At 46.7% G+C, this 21529-nt stretch overlaps 1 protein-coding gene across 3 annotated transcripts; it reads left to right on the plus strand.

Annotated features, from left to right (window-relative positions):
- Positions 1-16942: 16942 nt before the first annotated feature.
- Positions 16943-19090, plus strand: LOC136451654 (thylakoid lumenal 15 kDa protein 1, chloroplastic-like). Of its 3 annotated transcripts, none has more exons than XM_066452340.1 (7): positions 16943-17155; positions 17253-17348; positions 17544-17616; positions 17736-17797; positions 18117-18194; positions 18447-18511; positions 18596-19090. In XM_066452340.1, the coding sequence occupies exons 1-7, from the start codon at positions 16979-16981 to the stop codon at positions 18645-18647; spliced, it is 603 nt and encodes a 200-aa protein (XP_066308437.1). In that variant the 5' UTR covers positions 16943-16978; the 3' UTR covers positions 18648-19090. The 3 variants fall into 3 exon arrangements, with proteins under 3 accessions (XP_066308437.1, XP_066308439.1, XP_066308440.1); XM_066452342.1 differs by having other exon boundaries at positions 18117-18177; positions 18451-18511; XM_066452343.1 differs by having other exon boundaries at positions 16943-17071; positions 17205-17348.
- The last annotated feature ends 2439 nt before the right edge of the window (positions 19091-21529 follow it).

A 21529-nucleotide genomic window follows, 5' to 3' on the forward strand; every position in this document is an offset into this window, starting at 1 on the left:
TTTTTCTTTTTTTTCTCGGTCTCATATCCTTCCCCAAACCGTGCGTTAATATTGGTGCTAAAAACTATATGGCTTGTATTAAGGAACGGAGAGAGTATTTATTATCGTATGTGAAGGAGACAACTTGTCAATTATTTACTGTTCAACACTGATAGTGAGCGAAAACAAAAAAGTAATACCATGATGCACAATAGTTTAATCACTTGCTATATGGTAAACTGAACTGAAAAGGGAAATTTGAATAATTGAAGAAAGATGTTAGAACTATTGGAATCTCAGCTCACTATCAGATGGAGGTTGTTTATTTTTTTACGAAACTGAATAATGATTCCATGAGTGAATAATTGAAGAAACAGGTAAAAGCTATTGGAAACTCACCTAGCCGGTCAGAAGTTGATCACTGCCAGTTGGAGGTTGTTAAATAAATTTGCACAAAGCTGAATAATGATTACATGAGAACCTTCGGATTCCATTGGTATGGATGTGACCATATGAATTTTGCGTAGCTATCCTGATGTTCAGAGATAAAATTCTTGTGAATATCTCCTAGAAATCCTAAGAATCATTGCGATCCCGTATTACCCAGACCAAAAATCTGAAATCAGTCATGTACACATCTGACAAAGAACTCCAATTCTCCAACGGTGATCTCAACCAAGTTTTTACACATGCCATGATCCGATGCACGTTTGATGAATGACAGAAATTCACAGGGCAGGAAATAGTAAGCTGGTAGGATTAATGTCATAAATAATTGCATATATGGGCACATAATTATACTCCTCCCTCAAAGATTTCCACGGATTTTAAAGCAGTCAATTAAGGTAAGTATTTTTTGCTAATTATTTTATATCTGGGCCACGCTTGGACCTAGACTCTCCGTCTAGCCCTGAGTCCACCCCGTCCCCAAGGTAAAGTAATCGTCACGGAAGGAGACGGAGTCTGTCAGAATAATCTACTGATTTCTTGTGTGAACACACAGCAAGGGAAGACGGCGCCGAAACGGCCCCCTTGCTGTGGTACTATAGCCGCTGTATGGGCAGACGCCGAATGGCTCACCTGCCGCACTATAGCCACATGCAGTTAGGGCTGGACAAAAAACTCGTTGAGCTGGCTTGGTACAAAAGTGCTCTGATTGGACTCGTTTTTCTTTTAAAATGAAAATGAGTTGATTGAGAATGACTTTCGACCTCGGCTCAGCTAGTTAAGCTCAGCATGAAGTTGAAGTTGGGTCTCAAACAATTCAGGAGACTGATAAATAACATTATGTCAATTTCTAAAAAAGCTCGAAAAAGACTGTAGTTGGCTTGATATCCAGCCCAACATGCAGGGACAGGCGCAGAAGTCAGTCCTGCTGTGTTATCTAGTTACTGTTGTAGCATGCGCCCTGTACTAGGACTAGATGGATAGAGTGTTGTATAAATAGACTTCCATGGCAACTCAGTAAAGAGAGTTCAGATTTGTCAACTCCCATACATGACTTCGGCCAACGCTGGTGTCTTGTACTGTGTGTGTATGCTCTGTTCTCCCTCTTCTTCAACCTCTACTCGTAGTGTGTGGGACGGACAACGCTTGTTCATGGCCGGCTTAGCTAGTGGGTGCTCGGCAACACTAGCGGGTGCTTGGCAAGACTGGTGAGTGGTCAACTCGCCTGAGCCGGTGATCCTGTGGGCTAACAAGTGGTATCAGAGCCGTACAAGCATCGTCGCCGGTCTAACCGCTGGCGATTACGAACGGTTCGGAAATGGAAGACAGCAGTGGCACTGCTGTGGCTACCTAGCCAAGACCGGAGGTCGTTGTTCGCACGGTGCGGGAGGTCAGCGACACTAGTTGGTCGACGCTGACTCGCACTAACTATGGAGAGTGGTCGGTGACCATGAAGGTCAAGCTCAGAGCCCGACGGCTCTAGAATGCTATTGACAAGGGCACCGAAAATGAAGAAGATGACATATCAGCGTTGAAAGCTATCCTCGTTGCTGTACCGACGGAGTATAGGGAGCCGTTGGGGGCGAATAGCTCTGCTAAGGATGCATGGGAGTCTATTGCGGTGATGCGCGTCGGTTCCAACCGCGCAAAGAAGGTGACGGCCCAGCTTCTGAAGCAGGAACACGCCAACCTCAAGTTCAAGGATGGTAAAACAGTGGACTTCTCCCTCCATCTATAGATGCTCATCAGCATGCTGAAGAGCCCACAGTGTCACCATCGATGAAGAGGAGGCGGTCTCCAAGTACCTCCACTCCGTGCCGGCAAAGTACATCCAGATCGCTCTCTCCATAGAGATGATGCTGGACTTATCCACCCTTACCATTGAGGATGTGATAGCCTGTTTGAGGGCGGTGGACGAGCGCCTAGAACAGGCGATAGCAACAAAGGACAGCGGCAAACTGCTGCTGATAGAGGAGGAGTAGGCTGCTTGGAGGAACTCTGGGAAGGCAGCCTCCTCCAGCTGCGGTGGCAATGGCAAGCGCCGCGGCAAGGCTTCTTCGGAGAAGAAGAAGCAGGTCGACCCCAACGCCTGCCGACGCTGTGGGAAGATGGGCCATTGGGCACGGGAGTGCCCAAATCGTAAGCAGGAGAAGAAGGCTCAGGCTCATCTGATGCAAGCTGATGATGAGGATGAGGCCACTATCCTAATGGCAACATTCTGTGCACTGTACGACATCGAGGCTGAGGAGAGTGAAGAGGCGACGACGGTGGAAGGACCTAGGAAGGCACTCAAGATTGTCAACCTCGACGAACCACATGCCCAAATCCACCTCGGACGTGTGGGCGCTGACCAAGAGCAGCAGTGGTATCTGGACTCTGGTGCCAGCAACCACATGACGGGCTCCAAAGCATCCTTCTCCAAGCTCGACGATGATGTTACCGGTACGGTGAAGTTTAGTGACAGCTCAAGGGTGGCTATCCAAGGGCGTGGCACCATCATCTTCAGGTGCCAGAACGGGGAGTACCGCGCGCTAACAGATGTATATTACATCCCACAGCTGTGTTCCAGCATCATTAGCATTGGTCAGCTAGATGAGCATGGTAGCGAGGTACTGATCAAGGATGGAGTCCTTTGGATCAGGGATCGGGAGCAGCGACTTCTTGCCAAGGTGAAGAGATCCCTAAACCAGTTGTACCTACTCGACCTGAAGGTAGAGCAATTGGTGTGCCTGGCGACAAGGCACACCGAATAGCCGTGGCTGTGGCACGCCCGGTTCAGACATCTCAGCTTTGACACGCTTGGTCGGCTGGAGAAGATGGTCTGAGGGCTATCCCACATCAAGCACGGAGATGAGCTGTGTGACAGTTGCGTGGCCGAGAAGTAGAGGAGGCTACCATTCTCAAAGGCGGCCAAGTATCGTGCGAAGAACGCTCTCGAGCTCGTCCACGGTGACCTCTACGGGCCGATTACACCAGCTACAAACGGTGGTCAGTGGTACTTCCTCCTGCTCGTGGGTGATTGCAGTCGCTACATGTGGCTACAACTCCTAACGAGCAAGGACGAAGCGGCGGTGGTGATCAAGAAGTTCAAGATGCGCGCGGAGGCCGAGAGCGGCAAGAAGCTTTGCATGCTGAGGACTGATCGTGACTACGAATTTACTTTGATGGAGTTCGCTGCGTACTGCGTGGATTAGGGGGTGGTGCGACACCACACCGCGCCATACTCACCACAACAGAATGGCATGGTGGAGCGACTTAACCAGACAGTGGTCTGCATGGCTCGATCCATGATGAAGGCCAAAGGCATGCCGATAAGATTCTAGGGGGAGGCGGTGACCACGGTAGTGTTCATCCTCAACCGTGCTCTGGCCAAGGCCCTGACGGGCAAGACGTCGTTTGAAGCTTGGTATGGGCACAAGCCGAGCGTGTCCGTCCTTTGGATATTCGGCTGCATCGGCCATGTCAGGAAGACGAAGCTAAACCTCACCAAGCTAGAGGCTAGGAGCACACCGATGGTGTTCCTAGGCTACGCGGAGGGTACCAAGGCGTACCGGCTCTACGACCCATGCGGAGACAAGGTGCTTATCTCCCACGATGTCGTGTTCGACGAGAAGGTGGCTTAGGACTAGAACAGTCCGAGCACGAGGGAAGCTAGCGGCTTCACCAACACCTTCATCGTTGAGCACCTAGTCATCCACGGTGGTGGAGATGCTGTGGAAGAGGTGCTGAGCACTCCGGGAGGAGTGCCGAGCACTCCTGGGGCAGTGCCGAGCACTTTGGGAGGGATGCCAAGCACTCAGGGAGGAGTGCCAAGCACTCTTGGAGGGATGCCGAGCATGCCAGGAGTGGTGCTAGGAGGTTCTGTAGTGGTGGCGACTGCTCCAGGATGGGTGCTGAGCACTCCCGTAGCGGAGCGTAGAGGTCTTGTAGTGGTGCCGACCACCTTAAGACTGAGGCTGAGCACTCCTACAGTGGTGCCGAGCACTGCAGGAGTAGTGACGAGCTGTCCAGAAGTAGTGCTGAGCACTACAACCTAGGTGCCGAGCACTCCAGTTGCTGTGCCGAGCACTCTGGCGGAATAGGGAACTCCATCAACACTGATTGAGTTTGCCTCACCTCCAAGTGATATCACTGAGTTCGTGGATGCCTTCCACGAAGGTGAGGAGGTGTGATTCCACAGACTAGACGACATCGTCGGTGGTACAGGGCCCTCAGGCCTGGCGGGTAGGCTGCTCAATGACTCTGAGCTGTTGCTCATCAGCACAGAGGAACCACCCACATTCGCGCTGGCCGAGCGGGATGGAAACTGGCGATGGGTGATGCTAGAGGAGATGAAGGCGATCGAGGAAAATGAGACATGGCAGCTTGTCGATCCACCTCCATGATGCCGTCCGATCAGCCTGAAGTGGGTGTACAAAGTCAAACAGGACGAGCATGGCGCCATTGTCAAGCATAAGGCATGCCTCATCGCTGAGGCTTTGTTCAGCGTGAGGGCATAGACTTTGAGGTCTTTGCACCAGTAGTGCGCATGGAGTCTGTCCGTTTGCTACTAGCCTTGGCAGTAGCAAAGGACTGGTGCGTCCATCACCTGGACATTAAATCGGCCTTCCTCAACGATGAGTTGGCGGAGACAGTCTTCATTAGGCAACCTCTAGGTTTCGCCATCAAGGGAGAGGCTCTACGGGCTGCGTCAGGCCCGACGAGCGTGGAACGCCAAGCTTGATGCCACGCTGGATGAGCTTGGGTTCCAGCGGTGCGCAACCGAGCACGCGCTCTACACGGGGCGACGAGAGAAGGAGGAGCTTGTCATCGGTGTGTATGTGGATGACTTGATCATCACCGGTGCGTGCACAGAGGACATCAACAGCTTTAAGCGCGAGATGGCAGCTCGTTTTCGAATGAGCGATCTCGGCGCACTCTCCTACTACCTCAGGATCGAGGTGAGACAGGGGAAGGAGGAACTCATGCTCGGTCAGAGCGCGTATGCCTCCAAGCTGTTGGAGCGGAGCAGCATGGCTGAGTGCAAGCCATGCGTAACTCCGATGGAGGAGCGGTTGAAGCTGACAAAGGCCAGCACCGCGGTGAAGGTGTGTAAGGAAAATAGACCCTAGGCCCATTTACTTTAGATTTTGGTGTTTGATGACTAACACAACCAAATTGGACTAATAAATTTGCAAGTGTTTGTTTTGTAGTTCAATAGGTTGCAAGACGTGACTTGGACGAAGGCGACGTGATGATCCGATGATCAACACCATAAGCAAGACCTTAGGAGCATAAGAAAAGACACAAGATATTAAGCAAAGTCCAAGCACGAAGATATGAACCAAGCCGAACATAAGATCACGAAGAAATGCTGCACAGGATGCTCCGATGCATAGGATGCTGCATCGAACGCTGCATAGGACACTGCACCAGACACTTCGATCAAGCAACAGCAGAGTCAATAGCAGCGACTGGACGCTGTATAGGACGCAGCACCGGACGCTCCGATGTACAGGATGCTGCACCGGACGATGAGTGCTAGAGTCCGGTCAACATCAGTAAGGTTCCAGAGAGCCGTTTTCGTGACTGGACATGTCCGGTCAGTGCTGACCGGACGCTGGTCAGAGTCCGGTTAGTAGCAGAAAAGCGGGATTTCATCCCCAATGGCTACTTTCTCAGTGGGGCTTATAAATAGACCCCCAAACCAACCATTTGAGGAGTGTGGAGCTGAGAAAACATACCAAGGGTGTTGATACACCATTTTAGTGATCTCCACTTGCACAATGCTTAGTGTTTCATCAGGTGATTAGCGTAGGTGCTTTGCGAAGGGCTTTGGTTGATTAGACCACCACTTATGCGCTTGCTCTAGGTTTAGGCCTAGTGTTTAGTGAGGTTTGCATACCTCTTACCACCCGGTGCTTGCGAGCACCATTGTTGTACATCAGAGGGGCTTGAAGTCTTGCGAGATCACACCAACCGCGTTTGTGGTGTGGCCACCATCATGTATTGGAGGGAACAAGGCCCGCGGTGTTTCGGCTAGAAGCTTGATAGTGAAGACGGTGGGGAGCATCCGGGAGAGGCTTGCCGGAAGGCACATCAGAGACCCAGTTGCACGTGGGGAAGGCCCGAGGCTATCCACGGAGTTACCCGACCGGGAGCTTAGCCCTTGTGAGGGGCTCCAACGAGGACTAGGAGGAAGCTTGCGCGCTTCTCGACACCTCGGTAAAAATACCAGAGTCATCGATGGGAGTTTGCATATCTCTACCTTGCTCTTTAGCTTCCGCATTTACATTGATTACTTTACTACGTTTGCGGTAGATATAGCAACACACTAGCAAAACCGTAGTTGCACATTTAGATAATTTATCTTTTGCATAGATTTTGCTAAGTTTAGAAAAAGAGGCCATAGTTTAGAGTTAGATTTTTTAAGTCGCCTAATTCACCCCCCCCCTCTTAGGCGTCACGGTCTCTTCAATTGGTATCAGAGCTGGTTGGCTCAATTTGGACCTTTGGCTTAACCGCCGTTGAGCCGACGCTATTTAGAGTGGTTGGGATGGATACCGCTAGGCCTCCGCACTTTGACGGCACTAACTTTCCTTACTATAAAGCTAGAATGGCTTGCCACCTTGAGGCGGTTGATTTGGGTGTATGGAGAGTCACTCGTGACAGGATGAAACCCATCAAGAATCCCAAAAAACCCACAAAGAGTGATGAAAAAGAAATGCACTTCAATGCTAGAGCTAAAAATTGCTTGTTTGAATCACTTAGTATGGATGTTTTTAACCAAGTATTCACTTTAAATACAGCACATGAAATTTGGTTAAAACTCCAAGAGCTCCATGATGGCACAAGCAATGTCCGTAAGCAAAAACATTGTCTAGCAAAGCAAAACTATGATTCCTTTACTATGAATAATGATGAGCTTGTTCGTGATATGTATTCTCGTTTGAATCTAATTATCAATGAGCTCCATTCTATAGGATTATTAAAGCTAGATGATGCGGACATCGTGAGGAAGATCATCTCCATACTATCAAAAAAGAAATATGCAAGCATCATCACCATCCTTCACAACATGGAGGACTTAAGCAACATGACCCCGGGCATAGTCATTGGCAAGTTAGTGGCATTTGAAATGTCACGTAAGATGGGTCAAGAAGAAGCCTCTTCATCAAGCAAAGGCAAGGCTCTCGCATGTAGCGAGAAAAAGAAGATGAAGGGCAAGTAAGTTGAGACAAGCTCAAGCTCAAGCTCCTCAAGTGAAGATGAAGAAGAAGATGACGATGATGATGATGATGATGATTCAAGTGATGATGATCAATCTTCCTCCTCCACCTCCAACCTTGATGAAGAATCAATTAAACTTATCAACAAGGTGGAGAAGATGATTCAAAGGCTAAATGTCAAGGGTGTGCCCATCCAAATCCAAGATTTCATTTTCACAAATTAAAGAAATGAGCAAAGAAAGAGAGGATGCTGTGGATACGGCGAGTTGGGGCACTTTATGGAAGTTTGTCCAAACAAGCCCACACCCAAGACAAAGAAGAAGGCGTGCAAGAATCAAGCTCTCACTTCAATAAGGTCATGTGATGATTCTTCAAGTGAAGAAGAACCCCATCACAAGAGGCGAGGCCACAAGCACTCATCATCAAGCTATTCTCGTGTGTGCCTTATGGCACGAGGTAACGAGAGCTCTTCCTCTAGTGAGAGTGATAGTGATGAAGATATGCCTTCTTATCATGAAATTGTCCAAGAAAATCTTAATTATGCTAAAGCTTGCATTAGTCAATAAAAGAAGCTCAAAAGTTTAAAAGAAAAGCTAGATAGTTCACAAAAAGCATACAAAACCTTGCTTGAATAATATGAGAACTTTGCTAATCTCAATGTTAAACTATCTACTAAAATGGAGAAACTTGAGGCTAGTGCAACAACAAATACATGCACAATCAATGATGAGCAACTTATAAAGAAAAATGAAAAATTAAAAGAAAAGTTATCTAGCTCACAAGAAGCATATAATAGTTTGCTTGCTAAAATGGAAACCATGTGCAAACATTGTGATGAGTTAACTAATAAAGTTGCCAATCTTGAAGCCATTAGCACAACCCCCACTAAGGCATCTAAAAAGAAAAGTTCTATCTTTAACTTGTCTAAAAAGGATGCCTCTACTTCTTGTAATGATTTATATTTAGACTTACCTTTGTGCAACCAAGTTTGTGTTGAGAAAGTTGTTGTAGATACATGCACACAAGAGGTTTCAAAGGAGAATGAGCTACTCAAGCAAGAAGTAGCTCACCTCACCAAGGACTTGACTCAAGTGAAAGGCAAGGCGAAGCAAACCCAACTTCATCAAGATAACACTGTCAAGGGAGTGAAGAAGCTTGATGAAGGATAAACCGTGGTTTGTTACGTGTGCTACAAGGAAGGTCACAAGTCCTATAAGTGCAAGGTGAAGAATGGGGGAGGAGCAAAGAAGAAGGAGAAAAAGCAAACAAGCAAGCTCTCCAACACCTACACCAACATGGTGGACAAGAAGGCCTCCACACCTTATCTCTTGAAGAAGAAGAAAAATGACAAGGTGGTGGCCATCAAGGTGAACAAGCAAGCAAACAATGGGGTCAAACTCTTTTGGGTGCCAAAGGAAATCATTTCAAACATGAAGAGCACCAAGAAGGTTTGGATCCCAAAAGGGAAGTGAGAAGTCCGTCGGACTATGGGGAATTTGGAGACTTGGCAAAGTATGGGTGTATTTCATGGGGTGCATCATGATGGACAAAATTATTTCCAAGTGGGTTAATGAATACTATGGACCCAAATTCCCCTTCCCATGTTAGGTAACTAGATGTTATTACTCTTTAATTGGTACATCTTTCAATTGGTATTTCTTATAATTTGATATCTTAAGCATACTAGTTACTATTCATGCCTATGTTTGCATTTGCATGTTTATATTTTTGTCATGCATACATTAGGTATATCTTATGGTAGACTTGCTCGGTCTTATTTTTAACCCTTGGAGCAAACCTACATGGTTTAAAATTGTCTAGGAGCACGGCACATAGCTTGTCTTACAATTGTTCATCTAATATGTGCCAAAGTCCAAATTGTAGATAATCTCTCCTGAATATCATTTTTGAAAATGATTCTCACATTCATAAGATGTCATCTTTCAAGTGGTATTTTGATTCTAAAATCAGTTTGCATGATTCCTACAAAGTATTCTACACTTGTGTGCACAAATTTAGGGGGAGGATTACTCTACAAGTTGGATGCCTTGAGATTAATACCTTTTCAAGATTATCATGTGTGTAGTAGTTTCATTGCAAGAAAAATGGAGTCTCCGGAGCTAAGCATCATACTTCAAATATCCACCACCTATTGCAAGCGGTAGAAATCAATTTGGTTTCCACATGTGGTATTTCTAAACCAATATAATCATGTTGATTTTTATATGCTTTCTCCATAGATTAAATTTCCTTGTGCAATAATGTGTTAATTATGCATATACTTTGCTTTCTATCATATGTATGCATATATTTAGGGGAGCTTAATCTATATAATGTGAGAGTCAAACTTTGTGATCTATTCCACTCTACATACAAAGGATCACGAAGTTTGACCCTTCCTTGTGCTACTAATGTCTTCCTTTTCGGTGTTTGATTCCAAAGGAGAAGAATTTAGAGAACCAAAAGCAAGCATTATTTGTTGGACCTATTGGTCTACAAGTGGTAATGGTTTGAGAAATGGAGGATAGTGGATTATGGATTAGTCTAAGTAATGGGGAGAACTTGTAGGAAACAAGGCTTAAATCCATAATGCCACACGGGGACATTTGTGTGGGCAAGATAAGTTTGCATATAGTATCTTATATATAGTATCTTTTAGCATCACATAATCTTGTCCCTTGCATTACATCCTAGCAAGTAGATAGTTTTTCAATTTCAAAAATTTTATTATTTGCTTGCTTTGGTCGTGTTGTCATCAATCACCAAAAAGGGGAAGATTGTAAGGAAAATGGACCCTAAGCCCATTTACTTTGGATTTTGGTGTTTGATGACTAACACAACCAAATTGGACTAATGAATTTGCAAGTGTTTGTTTTGTAGTTCAATGGGGTGCAAGACATGACTTGGACGAAGGCGATGTGATGATCTGATGATCAACACCATAAGCAAGACCTTTGGAGCATAAGAAAAGACACAAGATATCGAGTAAAGTCCAAGCATGAAGATAGGAACTAAGCCGAACGCAAGATCGCGAAGAAACGCTGCATCGGATGCTGCATAGGACGATGCACAGGACGTTGCACCGGACGCTGCACAGGACGCTGCACCGAACGCTGCACAGGACGCTGCACCGGACGCTCCAATTAAGCAACAGCAGAGTCAATAGCAGCGACCGGACGCTGCACCAGACGCTTCGATGCATAGGATGCTGCACCAGACGCTGCACAGGACGTTGAGTGCCAGAGTCCGGTCAACATCAGTAAGGTTCTAGAGAGCCGTTTTCATGACCGGACGCTGGTCAGAGTCCGGTCAGTAGCAGAAAAGCGGGATTTCGTCCCCAACGGCTACTTTCTCAGTGGGGCTTATAAATAAACCCCCAACCGGCCATTTGAGGAGTGTGGAGCTGAGGAAACATACCAAGGGTGTTGATACACCATTCTAGTGATCTCCACTTGCATAGTGCTTAGTGTTTCATCAGGTGATTAGCGTAGGTGCTTTGTGAAGGGCTTAGGTTGATTAGACCACTGCTTATGCGCTTGCTCTAGGTTTAGGCGTAGTGTTTAGTGAGGTTTGCATACCTCTTACCACCCGGTGCTTGCGAGCACCATTGTTGTACATCGGAGGGGCTCGAAGTCTTGCGAGATCACACCAACCGCGTTTGTGGTGTGGCCGCCATCGTGTATTGGAGGGAACAAGGCCCGCGGCGTTTCGGCCGGAAGCTTGATAGTGAAGACGGCGGGGAGCATCCAGGAGAGGCTTGCCGGAAGGCACGTTGGAGACCCACTTGCGCGTGTGGAAGGCCCGAGGCGATCCACGGAGTTACACGACCGGGAGCTTGGCTCTTGCGAGGGGCTCCAACGAGGACTAGGAGGAAGCTTGCGTGCTTCTCGATACCTCGGTAAAAATACCGGAGTCATCGACGGGAGTTTGCATATCTCTACCTTGCTCTTTAGCTTCCGCATTTACATTGATTACTTTACTACGTTTGCGGATAGCAACACACTAGCAAAACCATAGTTGCACATTTAGATAGTTTATCTTTTGTATATGTTTTGCTAAGTTTAGAAAAAGAGGCCATAGTTTAGAGTTAGATTTTTTAAGTCGCCTAATTCACCCCCCTCTTAGGCGTCACGGTCCCTTCAAGGTAGATGCAACACTTTATCGGAGCATCGTCGGCAGTCTGTGCTATCTTGTCCACATGAGGCCGGACACTGCATTCACCGTGGGCTACGTCAGTCGCTTCATGGAGGATCTTAGAGAGGATCAGTGGACTACGGTGAAGCAGCTACTGTGCTACGTCAAGGGGACAGTAGATCATGGGATCATCTTCCCAAAGACCGGCGGGAGTAGACTGCAGCTCACTATGTTCAGCGATGCAGACATGGCGGGGGACATCGACGGACGACGAAGCGCCTCTAGCGTGCTCGTCTTCCTTGGGTCGGCCCCAATTTCATGGCTGTCGCTGAAACAGAAGGTGCTGGCGCTATTTACGTGCGAGGCAGAGTACGTAGCGGCGGCCACAGCGGCGTGCCAAGTTGTGTGGCTATGCCGGCTGCTGGGTGAGCTGATCGGCGTGGAAGCTCACCCACCAGCACTGATAGTGGACAACCAGCCCGCCATCGTCCTCGCGAAGAATCCAGTTCTGCACGACCGGAGCAAACACATCGACGTGAAGTTCCACTTCTGTAACACCTCGGGTGTTTAAATATTAAAATCTGACATGTCATCATATGCATTGCAAAGCATTTGGCATTTGGTGAAAACTTTGATGTGCATTTACTAAAACAAGTTTATATTTATGTGGTATGTGTTGCAATGTATTGTTTGACTTAAGTTCAATGTTTGTTTGGATTTGGAATTTTTCCAGAAAACCCCGCTTTTCAATATTCAAACCCTACCCTGAAAATCCATTTCAAAATCTAAGCATATTTTGGGGTTGGGCCCAAAAGCAAAAGTGTAGAGCTTGGCAAGTTATACAAAGTTTGTTTTTGGAGTTTTTCAAGTTGTTTAGAAAATTTTTGAGTAAATCAAAAAGGCGTAATTCGGTAAATTTCCCTATTCAAATTCAAAAGTTCATTTCAAAATCTAGACCGAATTAGGAGATGGTTATAAAAGCAAAGTTGTAGAACTTTTGATTTTGAACAACTTTTATGTTTGGAGATTTTTGAGTTGTTATGAAAATTTGGGAGTAATTTGTGAATTTTGGCGAATGGCAAACTTGTAATTTCGATGAACAGTGTTCACCGCTCAAAGCTACACCGGCGGCGACCTTCGGTTTGCTTCCAGGCGCGGTCGTGGCCGTCTTTGGCGTCGCGCTGGCGCGGTGAAGGTCACAGCGCAGCTTCCTTGCGCTTCTAAGCTGCTCTATTTAGCCCAGGCCGTCGCCGTTGGCCCCGTTCTCTTGCCCTGTTTTCCCGACACCACCGCCATAGCTCTGGCGAGCCCGCACCGTCTCCCTAGCGCCGCGGTCGTCTTGGTAAAGGCCGTTCTAGTTCCGTCTTTCTCTTGCGCATCCACCCAGCCAACTGTGGTCGGCTGATTTCGCCAAGAACTCGCTGACCACGCTCTTCTTCCTCGCGGCCGGCAGAGTCCCCGTCGAGCGAGCGCCGTCGTGGCCAGTACTCTACGGTGAGCTTCTGATCTCGGAAAGCATTGTTTCAGCTTCTTCGTGATGCCGTGGTGCTTAATATCTTGTTGATTGCTCGTTTTGTCCACCACAGCCACTGGAACACCGCCGTCGTTATTGCTCGCACCGCCGTGATCGCTGTGAACGCCGCCCCGCTTCACCGTTGCTTCTCCGGCCTTAATTCTTGCTTGAACATGTTCGTGGTGAGCTACTGGATCTTCCCATGCCCTCTATTTCCCTGTTTTTGGCTTCGTTTTGCCAGCGTAACGTCGCCGAGCCACCGCATCCGCCATGGCCGACGCCAAGCTCGTAACTCGTGGTAATTCGTCTAGCTAGCGCCTTCAGTCGATGCGCCGGGATGATGTGGTCATTTTGGTGCGTTGACCGTCGCCTTTGGACTTGCCGTCGGTGAGTTTGCGCCGGTCAGCGCCGTCGTCGTCGTAGTCAACACGCGGGAGGTAGAAGATGACAGGTGGGGTCACCATGTCAGTGACTCAACGTTCAAAATGAATTTTTCTATTTTCAGATGTGAATGAATAGTGTCTGTTTTTGTTATTGTTGTGTAGATTTATTTAGAGCTCCAAAAATTATGAAAATTTTTGAGTGACTTCTTTGTGAGGTATAGTATTTAAGAAAAAATAAAATAATGTTTTTAAGTAATTTTTAAATGTGATAAAAATTGCTCAATTTATTCATAAATGGATTTCCATGATTTTTCTAGGCTTATTTATTTATCCAAAAATTATGAAATTTGTTTTGCCACTTAGTTAACATGTAATGAACATGTACTAAAATTTTGAGCTCAAATAGAACAAGTTGATTTATTTCATAATTTTGAATTAAATAATTAATTCATAAAAACAAATAGTAACCTTTAATGATTTAGGTTTTTGTTTGGACTTTTGGATTGAGTGATGACCTCGGGTCGTTTGTTGTTAATGATCCTTGGCAGTTGATGTATGTGTTACGAAAAAGATATAGTTTGTTTGACTTGCAACTGTACCGCGAAGGAAAGTTGTATTCAAATTATTAACTTTGCATCCATCATCGAGCATCATATTTCGTATTCCGCATCATGTTAAACATGGCATTGCTATTACGTGTAGTGAACGAAGGTGAACACGTGGTAGTTAATCAAGTCGTGGAAGAAGTTTATCCGTCTGTTGAGGTCGGATCGAATACTTGTGAAACGTCGCAGGAATCGAACTTTTCCGTCAACGAAGGCAAGCCCCGGATGCATACAACCCTACCTTGTATTTTATAAATTAATTTTGCTTTTGCTTTTTGTTACTGCATTAAGTGATTAGGAGTTAAGTAAAAGCCTAATTGGTGCATTACCACCCTTGTTATTCCATATTTACCATATTACCTGTTTTAAACTCGTATATGCCTAGTTTTGCTTAGCTATGCGTAGAACGATGAAAGTCGGGTGACTACCTGCCATCTGCTAGTTTTAAATGGAACATTGGTTAATTATGTTAGCATGTGATATGGGAATGTGGAGTAATAAATCTAGACCGAGCGGACTCGGTGTGTGTGAGCCACAAGACATGGAGGTCTTATGAGCGGGTTCTTTCCGCCTGTGTTGATTAAGGCACGTCCGTTGTTGAATTGCATGAGGTGAGAATTTGTAGTACTAACCACATACTCCGGTAAGCCTGAACTTGGAAATTCTATTAAGAGAATGGCTACTCGCGCACTGGGAGTGGAGAGATGGCGGGAATAGCGGGTACCCTCGTGGCTGGAATGTGGCCGGATTTGAGGTGTGCTGTATTCTCGGGTGGCGCGGACCCGTTCTTGTTTTAGAGGATCCAAGGGTAGGTTGATATATGTGAGTCGGGGACCTGCATATGTCGTGTGGTCTGGAATCCCCAGCTGGGTCTTAATCGGTTCGAATCGTCGTTGCTCCTCGGTTATGGAGACTCAACTCACTGTTCATCATCGTAGAATTAATAACCGGAACTTGAATAAGGCTTGTGAAGGTGCTGAATATGAAGTCTCATGATCTCAGTGCGGATCGTGTCAGCTTTGTATATAATTCTTGAGAAGTTTTCTATATAAAGAATGTTGTTAAAAGAGCTTTTACGCAAAAGAACTTTGATCATTGTTAAAGCTATACCTTGAATCCCTGAGCCTGCATTACTGAGTTTATCAGTTAATATTTCGGATAAGTCTTGTTGAGTACTTTCGTACTCAGGGTTCGTTGACCCCTTGTTGCAGGTGAGCCTCATGTGCAGATCTGTTTTGGATCGTGCTGCATGACTATCGTTCGTTCTGACGACGAGAAGTAAATGTGTGATCCTTGGGCAGGATGTTTATCTTGTGTGTTAAGTATATGTTAATTATAACACTCCACTACTACTATGGTTTGTAATATTTATCGAACTTAGTTTGTAAGGTTTGAAACAACTGGTTTGTAAACTATGTTATCATAAGACTTCCGCTGTTGTTACTCTGGTTTTGATATTTGAATAAATGTTGTAATACTGCAATGACTCTGTAACGTGATCCTGCTCGAAAATCGTGGATGATTCGGGGTTCCCCGAGGACACCCGACAGTCTTTTTAAGTTATTGGAAACATATGCATAAATGTCAAAGGTCGTCGGACAGTGACAGGTGCATGTGGGCCCTATAACTTAGGAGGTTCTGCCACAACTTCCTCAAGGACTGTGTCGATGGAGGATAGATCGTCATCGAGTTCGTCGAAACTGGTCGGCAACTCGCGGACATCCTCACCAAGCCGCTCGGACGTCTTCGACTCACGGAGCTGAAGGAGATGATCGGCATGGAGGGGTACAAGGGATAGCAGTAGGATTATGGAAAGAATTATTAAAATAATCTACTGCTTCCTTATGTGAACACACAGCAAGGGAAGACGGCGTCGAAAAGGCCCCCCGTTATGGTACTGTAGCCGCTGTATGGGCAGGCGCCGAATGACTCACCTGCCGCACTGTAGCCACATGCAGGGATAGGCGCAGAAGTCAGTCCTGCTGTGTTATCTAGTTATTGTTGCAGCATGTGCGCTGTATTAGGACTAGATGGATAGAGTTGTATAAATAGACTGCCATCAGTAAAGAGAGTTCAGATTTGTCATCTCCCATACGGGGCTTTGGCCAACGCTGGTGTCTTGTACTGTGTGTGTATGCTCTGTTCTCCCTCTTCTTCAACCTCTACTCGTAGTGTGTGGGACGGACAACGCTTGTTCGTGATCGGCTCAGCTAGTGGGTGTTCGGCAACACTAATGAGTGGTCAACTCGTCTGAGCCGGTGATCCTATGGACTAACAGAGTCATCCATTCATTTCTGCCATTCTCCACGGTATGCATGTTTAGAACACATAAATTTTATAAGAATCATTTAAAAAATTCATAAAAATCAGTCATTTTTATAGGAAAAGGCATGAGACAGGAAAAAATCTCCATTCCAAGAGAGCATGTATGTTTTTTCCCCTAAGATGAACTAGGTGAACTTATCTTCGTTTAACTTTGGTTTGGTCAGAATTGATTTTTGGATTTGTTTGGATTCAAACTAAAGTGAGGGGATTTTGATCTTGCTTTTCTGTCCATTAAAACAGAAGGAAATAAGGACTGGAAGAAGGCATCGTGGATTCGGCTGACTGGCCAATCCCAAGCAGCACCACAAAACAGATAACACACAGCCACTTATGTAGCCTAGACGGAAACAGAAACAAGCAGCTCTGAAACTGAAGCTCACGGGCATGGCCATCCTGGGCGCCCTCAAGCTCGCCCCGTCTCCACCCGCCCTCGCCGGCGCCGCGCCACCGGCGACGTCTACGCCCGCGCGCTCTTCGGTGCGCTTCCACCTCGCCAATGCCGGCGCCGCCGCTCTCGTTGCCGCATCGCTCCTCGTCGCCGACCCCGCCGTGGCTTTCATTGTCCGCCCGCCGTTTACTTACCCTGCCTTGTTTCTGCTGTCCTCCCAAGTTCTTGCGAAATCGGGGTGTTGACGGCGCGCGCGCGGCGTGGCTACAGGGAGGAGGCCCGTACGGGAAGCAGGTGACGCGGGGGCAGGACCTCACCGGCAAGGACTTCAGCGGCCTGACGCTCGTCAAGCAGGACTTCAAGACGGTATACTGCGATTGCATGCACATCTCACCTTGCCTTGGGCAATTTTCTTACAATTGCTATCCCATGCTTCTCGATGTGAAGAAGCCTAGAAACGCGTCAAATCTTCGAAGTTCTGTGTAAATATGTAGAAAAAAGCATGTCATTTGTCAGGGTTTTGCTTATGCTTGTTGATTCTTGATGTTCTTGATGATGCAGTCTATACTGAGGCAGGCGAACTTCAAAGGCGCGAACCTGCTCGGCGCGAGCTTCTTCGATGCAGACCTCACAAGTACTGAATTGCTTGCTACTCCATCTTCGATGGTTCCAGTTCTTGTTCCTTGTCATTGGAAAGTTTGTGACTTGGTTTTCGCTGTGTGGCTTACTGGATATGTTTGCCGACGGATTCAGGCGCTGACCTCTCTGATGCTGATCTTCGAGGCACCGATTTCTCGCTGGCGAATTTAACAAAGGTAAAATGTTCAGGATCGCACATTACTTTGGTTCTGTTTCATCAGGATTCAATTCAAGCACGCTTGTGCACGCGGCTGTATTCTATTTTGTTCAAAATGCCTGACAAGTATCTCATCCTCATCCAAAACGTTCAGCCATAGTTAAATCAGACGTTTATATTTGGGCCCATTTCGTTCATGCTCCTCTCTTTGTTTATTTTCTATGAAACAAATCCCTTTATGTTTTCCCTATCTGATTGAACTATCTGTCCATAGATATCAGCATGGTGATTTGTTTTTCAACACGCTCATGATTGGTTTTGCCTCACTTCATTTGCAGACAAACTTATCAAATGCCAACTTGGAAGGGGCACTTGTCACAGGAAACACTTCTTTCAAAGGTGTCAACATAACTGGGGCAGCCAAGTGATTTCTGCATATGACTCTGATAGCCATCTCTTGCTGCAACTCAGCAACTGTACCTTTCTCCACTCAAAAGGTTGTCATCAGTAGAGGGGGCACAAACAAATTTCCATTATTCCCCTTTGCAAAATCAAAATGAGCAAAAGTAGGCAAAGCTCAAACTGGATAAATGAGCTTGTTCTTGTCTCTCGAGTCTTGACATGATCACATAAGCAGTAGTGTCACCATGCACCATTTTCTTCAACCTGCAGATTTTACCGATGTCCCGCTGCGAGACGATCAACGGGAATACCTCTGCAAAATTGCTGACGGGTAAGACACAACGCATTGACATGGACGAATTGATGGCCATTAAGTCTAGTGATTTGTCTGTTGATCTCATCGTTTATCGAACAGAGTGAATTCAACCACTGGGAACCCCACCAAGGAGACTCTGTTCTGCAGCTGATCGATGGAAGACCCCGTGACTTGTGAGACTTGTAACTTATGACTATGAAGAGTCAGAGGCCGTTCGCGGCGCCAGCGCCGTGCTCGTCCCCAACCCTGGCATGGCCGTGCTATGCCCTAACCCAGCCATGGCTGCGCTCTTGCCCCTGATCCCGCCATGGTCGTGCTCTACCCCGAGCCTGCACCTGTGTTCTTGCCGGCAGCTCCGCCATGGCCCTGCTATGCTCGAGCTTGCGCCTGTGTTTCCTCCGGCGACTCAGCCATGGCCATGCTTTGCCCCAACCCTATGCCTTTGTGCATGCCTGCAACCAAGCCGTGGCCGTGCACGGTCCCTCCATGGTTGGCACGGCCATGCCCGTCCCCACCACGGCCCCGCATGGCTGTGCCGTGCCGTGGCTCTGCTCCTACCCTCTGCTGCCTCCTTCCGTGGAGGACGACGAGATAATCATGTGGCGGCGTTAGACGGTGGAGCAGTGCCTCCCTCTCGATCCGACTAGGGTTAGACGGTGGAGTTGTGGCGGCGGCAGTGAACCTCATGTCAAGAGCCGTTTGCCCCACCTCCTCTTTATAGGCACTATGCGACGGGGGCCCACCAGCCACTAGATGGCTGAACGTCCCCGATCAGGACGCGGTCAAGGGGTCCGTCTCAACCGTTGGGTCAAGACGGATGAGATCAATTCTAACATTCTCCCCCTTGATCTCAACTCATACTTTAACTTTAAACTTTGACTTTAATCCCTTTCACTTTTATTTGTTCCATCACAGATTAATGCATAGAGCATGCTTCATCGTCACGGTCAATCGCTGATAGACTTAACAGCTACAATACACATCTCTGTTCTGAAAACAGATTATTTAACTTTTGGGCCCTTTATTGTCCGAAAATCATAGGCTATACCATAAACCCATGTCGACTGTGTGTTCTCCAAACACACTGGGTGGTAAGCCTTTTGTACGCGGATCCGCAAGCACTTGCTTGTTACTTATATGTTCAATACTTTTAGTATGATTCCGGACTTTCTCCTCCACAACGTACAACTTTAACGTCAATGTGTTTGGCAGCACACTTGACCCGTTGTTATAGGAGCGAATTACTTAAATGGTTATTGCTGTTGTATACCATTATCAATTCCGGATGTAAGTTCTTTTAACCATTTCGCATGTCCTTAAGCCTCATAACAAGCTATACTGTGGGTATGCATCTTTGATGACACCACAACTGTTTCTTTGGAGCTTTTCTACAATAAAACTCCAACTGCGAGTGTTAGCTACTATGTGGGTTTCACTAAACATCTCGCCAAAATTTAGCATTTGTACCCACAACTATTTAAGAGTACTTATTCTTTCTTACTCACCATGAGGCCTATAAATCTTTGCATAATTGCAAAACATTCTTAACTCCATTCTAGTGATCTATATCTGGACTGGACTTCTGCCAAAACATCCCGGATACATGAACTATGTCAGGGTAAGTGTCGATGTTTGACCACCGATAGCCTACCACGGGGGTACTCGGGGCAGTATTGTTCGGGCTTCAGCGTATGCGGAACTCGAAGGTTAACGCAAGAGATAGTCCATTTATCCTGGTTCGTACCCTCGATCTTTGATCGAGTAATAGCCCTATGTCCAGTCGGTGTTAGCCTTTGCGTTGGATTGATTATAAAGTGTTGTGTTGTACAATTGTTGTCTTGAACTCTCGATTCAAGGAGCCCTGCCCTCCTTTATATAATCAGGAGGCCAGAGTCCTAGTCGGTTTACAGTGAGAGTTCCTAGTAGGATTATAGGATAATACTACTACTAAGATTATAGGGGAAGAATCCTAGTCGGGCTAGTTCTTCTCCCTTCCTTGCGGGGTACCCCGTGGATCCCGCACCGACAAGCCCCCGAGCACTTCATGGTTGAGTTCTGGGAGCCTCGTCTTGTTCCTTCAAGTCTTGTCGAGCAGGAACAAGTGTCGTCCGAGTGCTTTCTTGAGCGAAACCGTGTAGCGCTTCTTGAGATCTTCGCGTGGTGTGTACCGTTTTGAAGAAAAAAGTACTCCCATTTGGATGTAGCCCCCGAGCCTCTTGCTGTTTGACACAAGGAGCTTGAGGTCTTTTCTTGAAGTCGCCTTGATTCTTCGTCGAAAGGCTCCCGAGCATATATCCGGTTTCTTTGTTTAAAAAGATCTCGGATTGAGCTATGTCTGGGTTCTTTTTGTCTAAAAGAGCTCGGATATAGCTATGTCTGGGTTCTTTTTAGCTTGTGGCCTTGAAGTCGTCTGTCTTGAAGAAGTCTCCTGAGTGACGTGCGCTTTTTTTGAAAAAAGGGCACTCACTGAGTGTAGCCCCCGAGCCTCTTGCTATTTGGAACAAAAAGTTAGAGGGTCTTGAATCTGAGTTGTTCGAAAGGACTGTATACCTCTCCTTTTGCGGCCCCCGAGCATTTATCCGGGTTGTTTTGTTCAGGAAGAACTCGGATGCATGGCCTTGGCGTGTTCTCTGGTAGTCTGCTGTTGTCAGATGTAGTTGTATGGTGGTGGTTGAGTGTAAATGCCTTTTGTTTACGGGTTGTACTGTGTTAGTATATTCTTCCAAATATGCTCGTCTTCAAGTACTATTCCCTCTCGCTTGAGTCTTCCATTATTGAGCCCTGTCTTTTCACTGTGTCCTTTGTTAGGCTTGTTTCGTTGGTACTCGTAGTCCATGTGCACTGCTCCTTCGATCTATAAATACCCTCCCGGAGTGCTTGTTTTCATTCATTGAACATTCTGTTGAAACCTTCGTGGTCATGAACATGGTAGTTTGTGAAGTAGAGCAGCCCCCGGGCATGTCTTGTAGTCCCTGTGTGTCTTGTTGTAGCTGGAGGAAGTCTTGTGATAGGGATTAGAGGTAGGCTAATCCC

The sequence above is a fragment of the Miscanthus floridulus genome, chromosome 5 (genome assembly GCF_019320115.1).
Source record: "Miscanthus floridulus cultivar M001 chromosome 5, ASM1932011v1, whole genome shotgun sequence".
NCBI classification, from domain to species: Eukaryota; Viridiplantae; Streptophyta; class Magnoliopsida; order Poales; family Poaceae; genus Miscanthus; species Miscanthus floridulus.

What these genes read in the sequence shown, in the direction of transcription:
- LOC136451654 (XM_066452340.1), top strand. Translation starts at nt 16,979, where the DNA reads ATGGCCATCCTGGGCGCCCTCAAGCTCGCCCCGTCTCCACCCGCCCTC. An exon ending in CTTCGATGCAGACCTCACAA is followed by an intron (nt 17,617 to 17,735) that starts GTACTGAATTGC and finishes CGACGGATTCAG; the next exon opens with GCGCTGACCTCTCTGATGCT. An exon ending in CGCTGGCGAATTTAACAAAG is followed by an intron (nt 17,798 to 18,116) that starts GTAAAATGTTCA and finishes CTTCATTTGCAG; the next exon opens with ACAAACTTATCAAATGCCAA.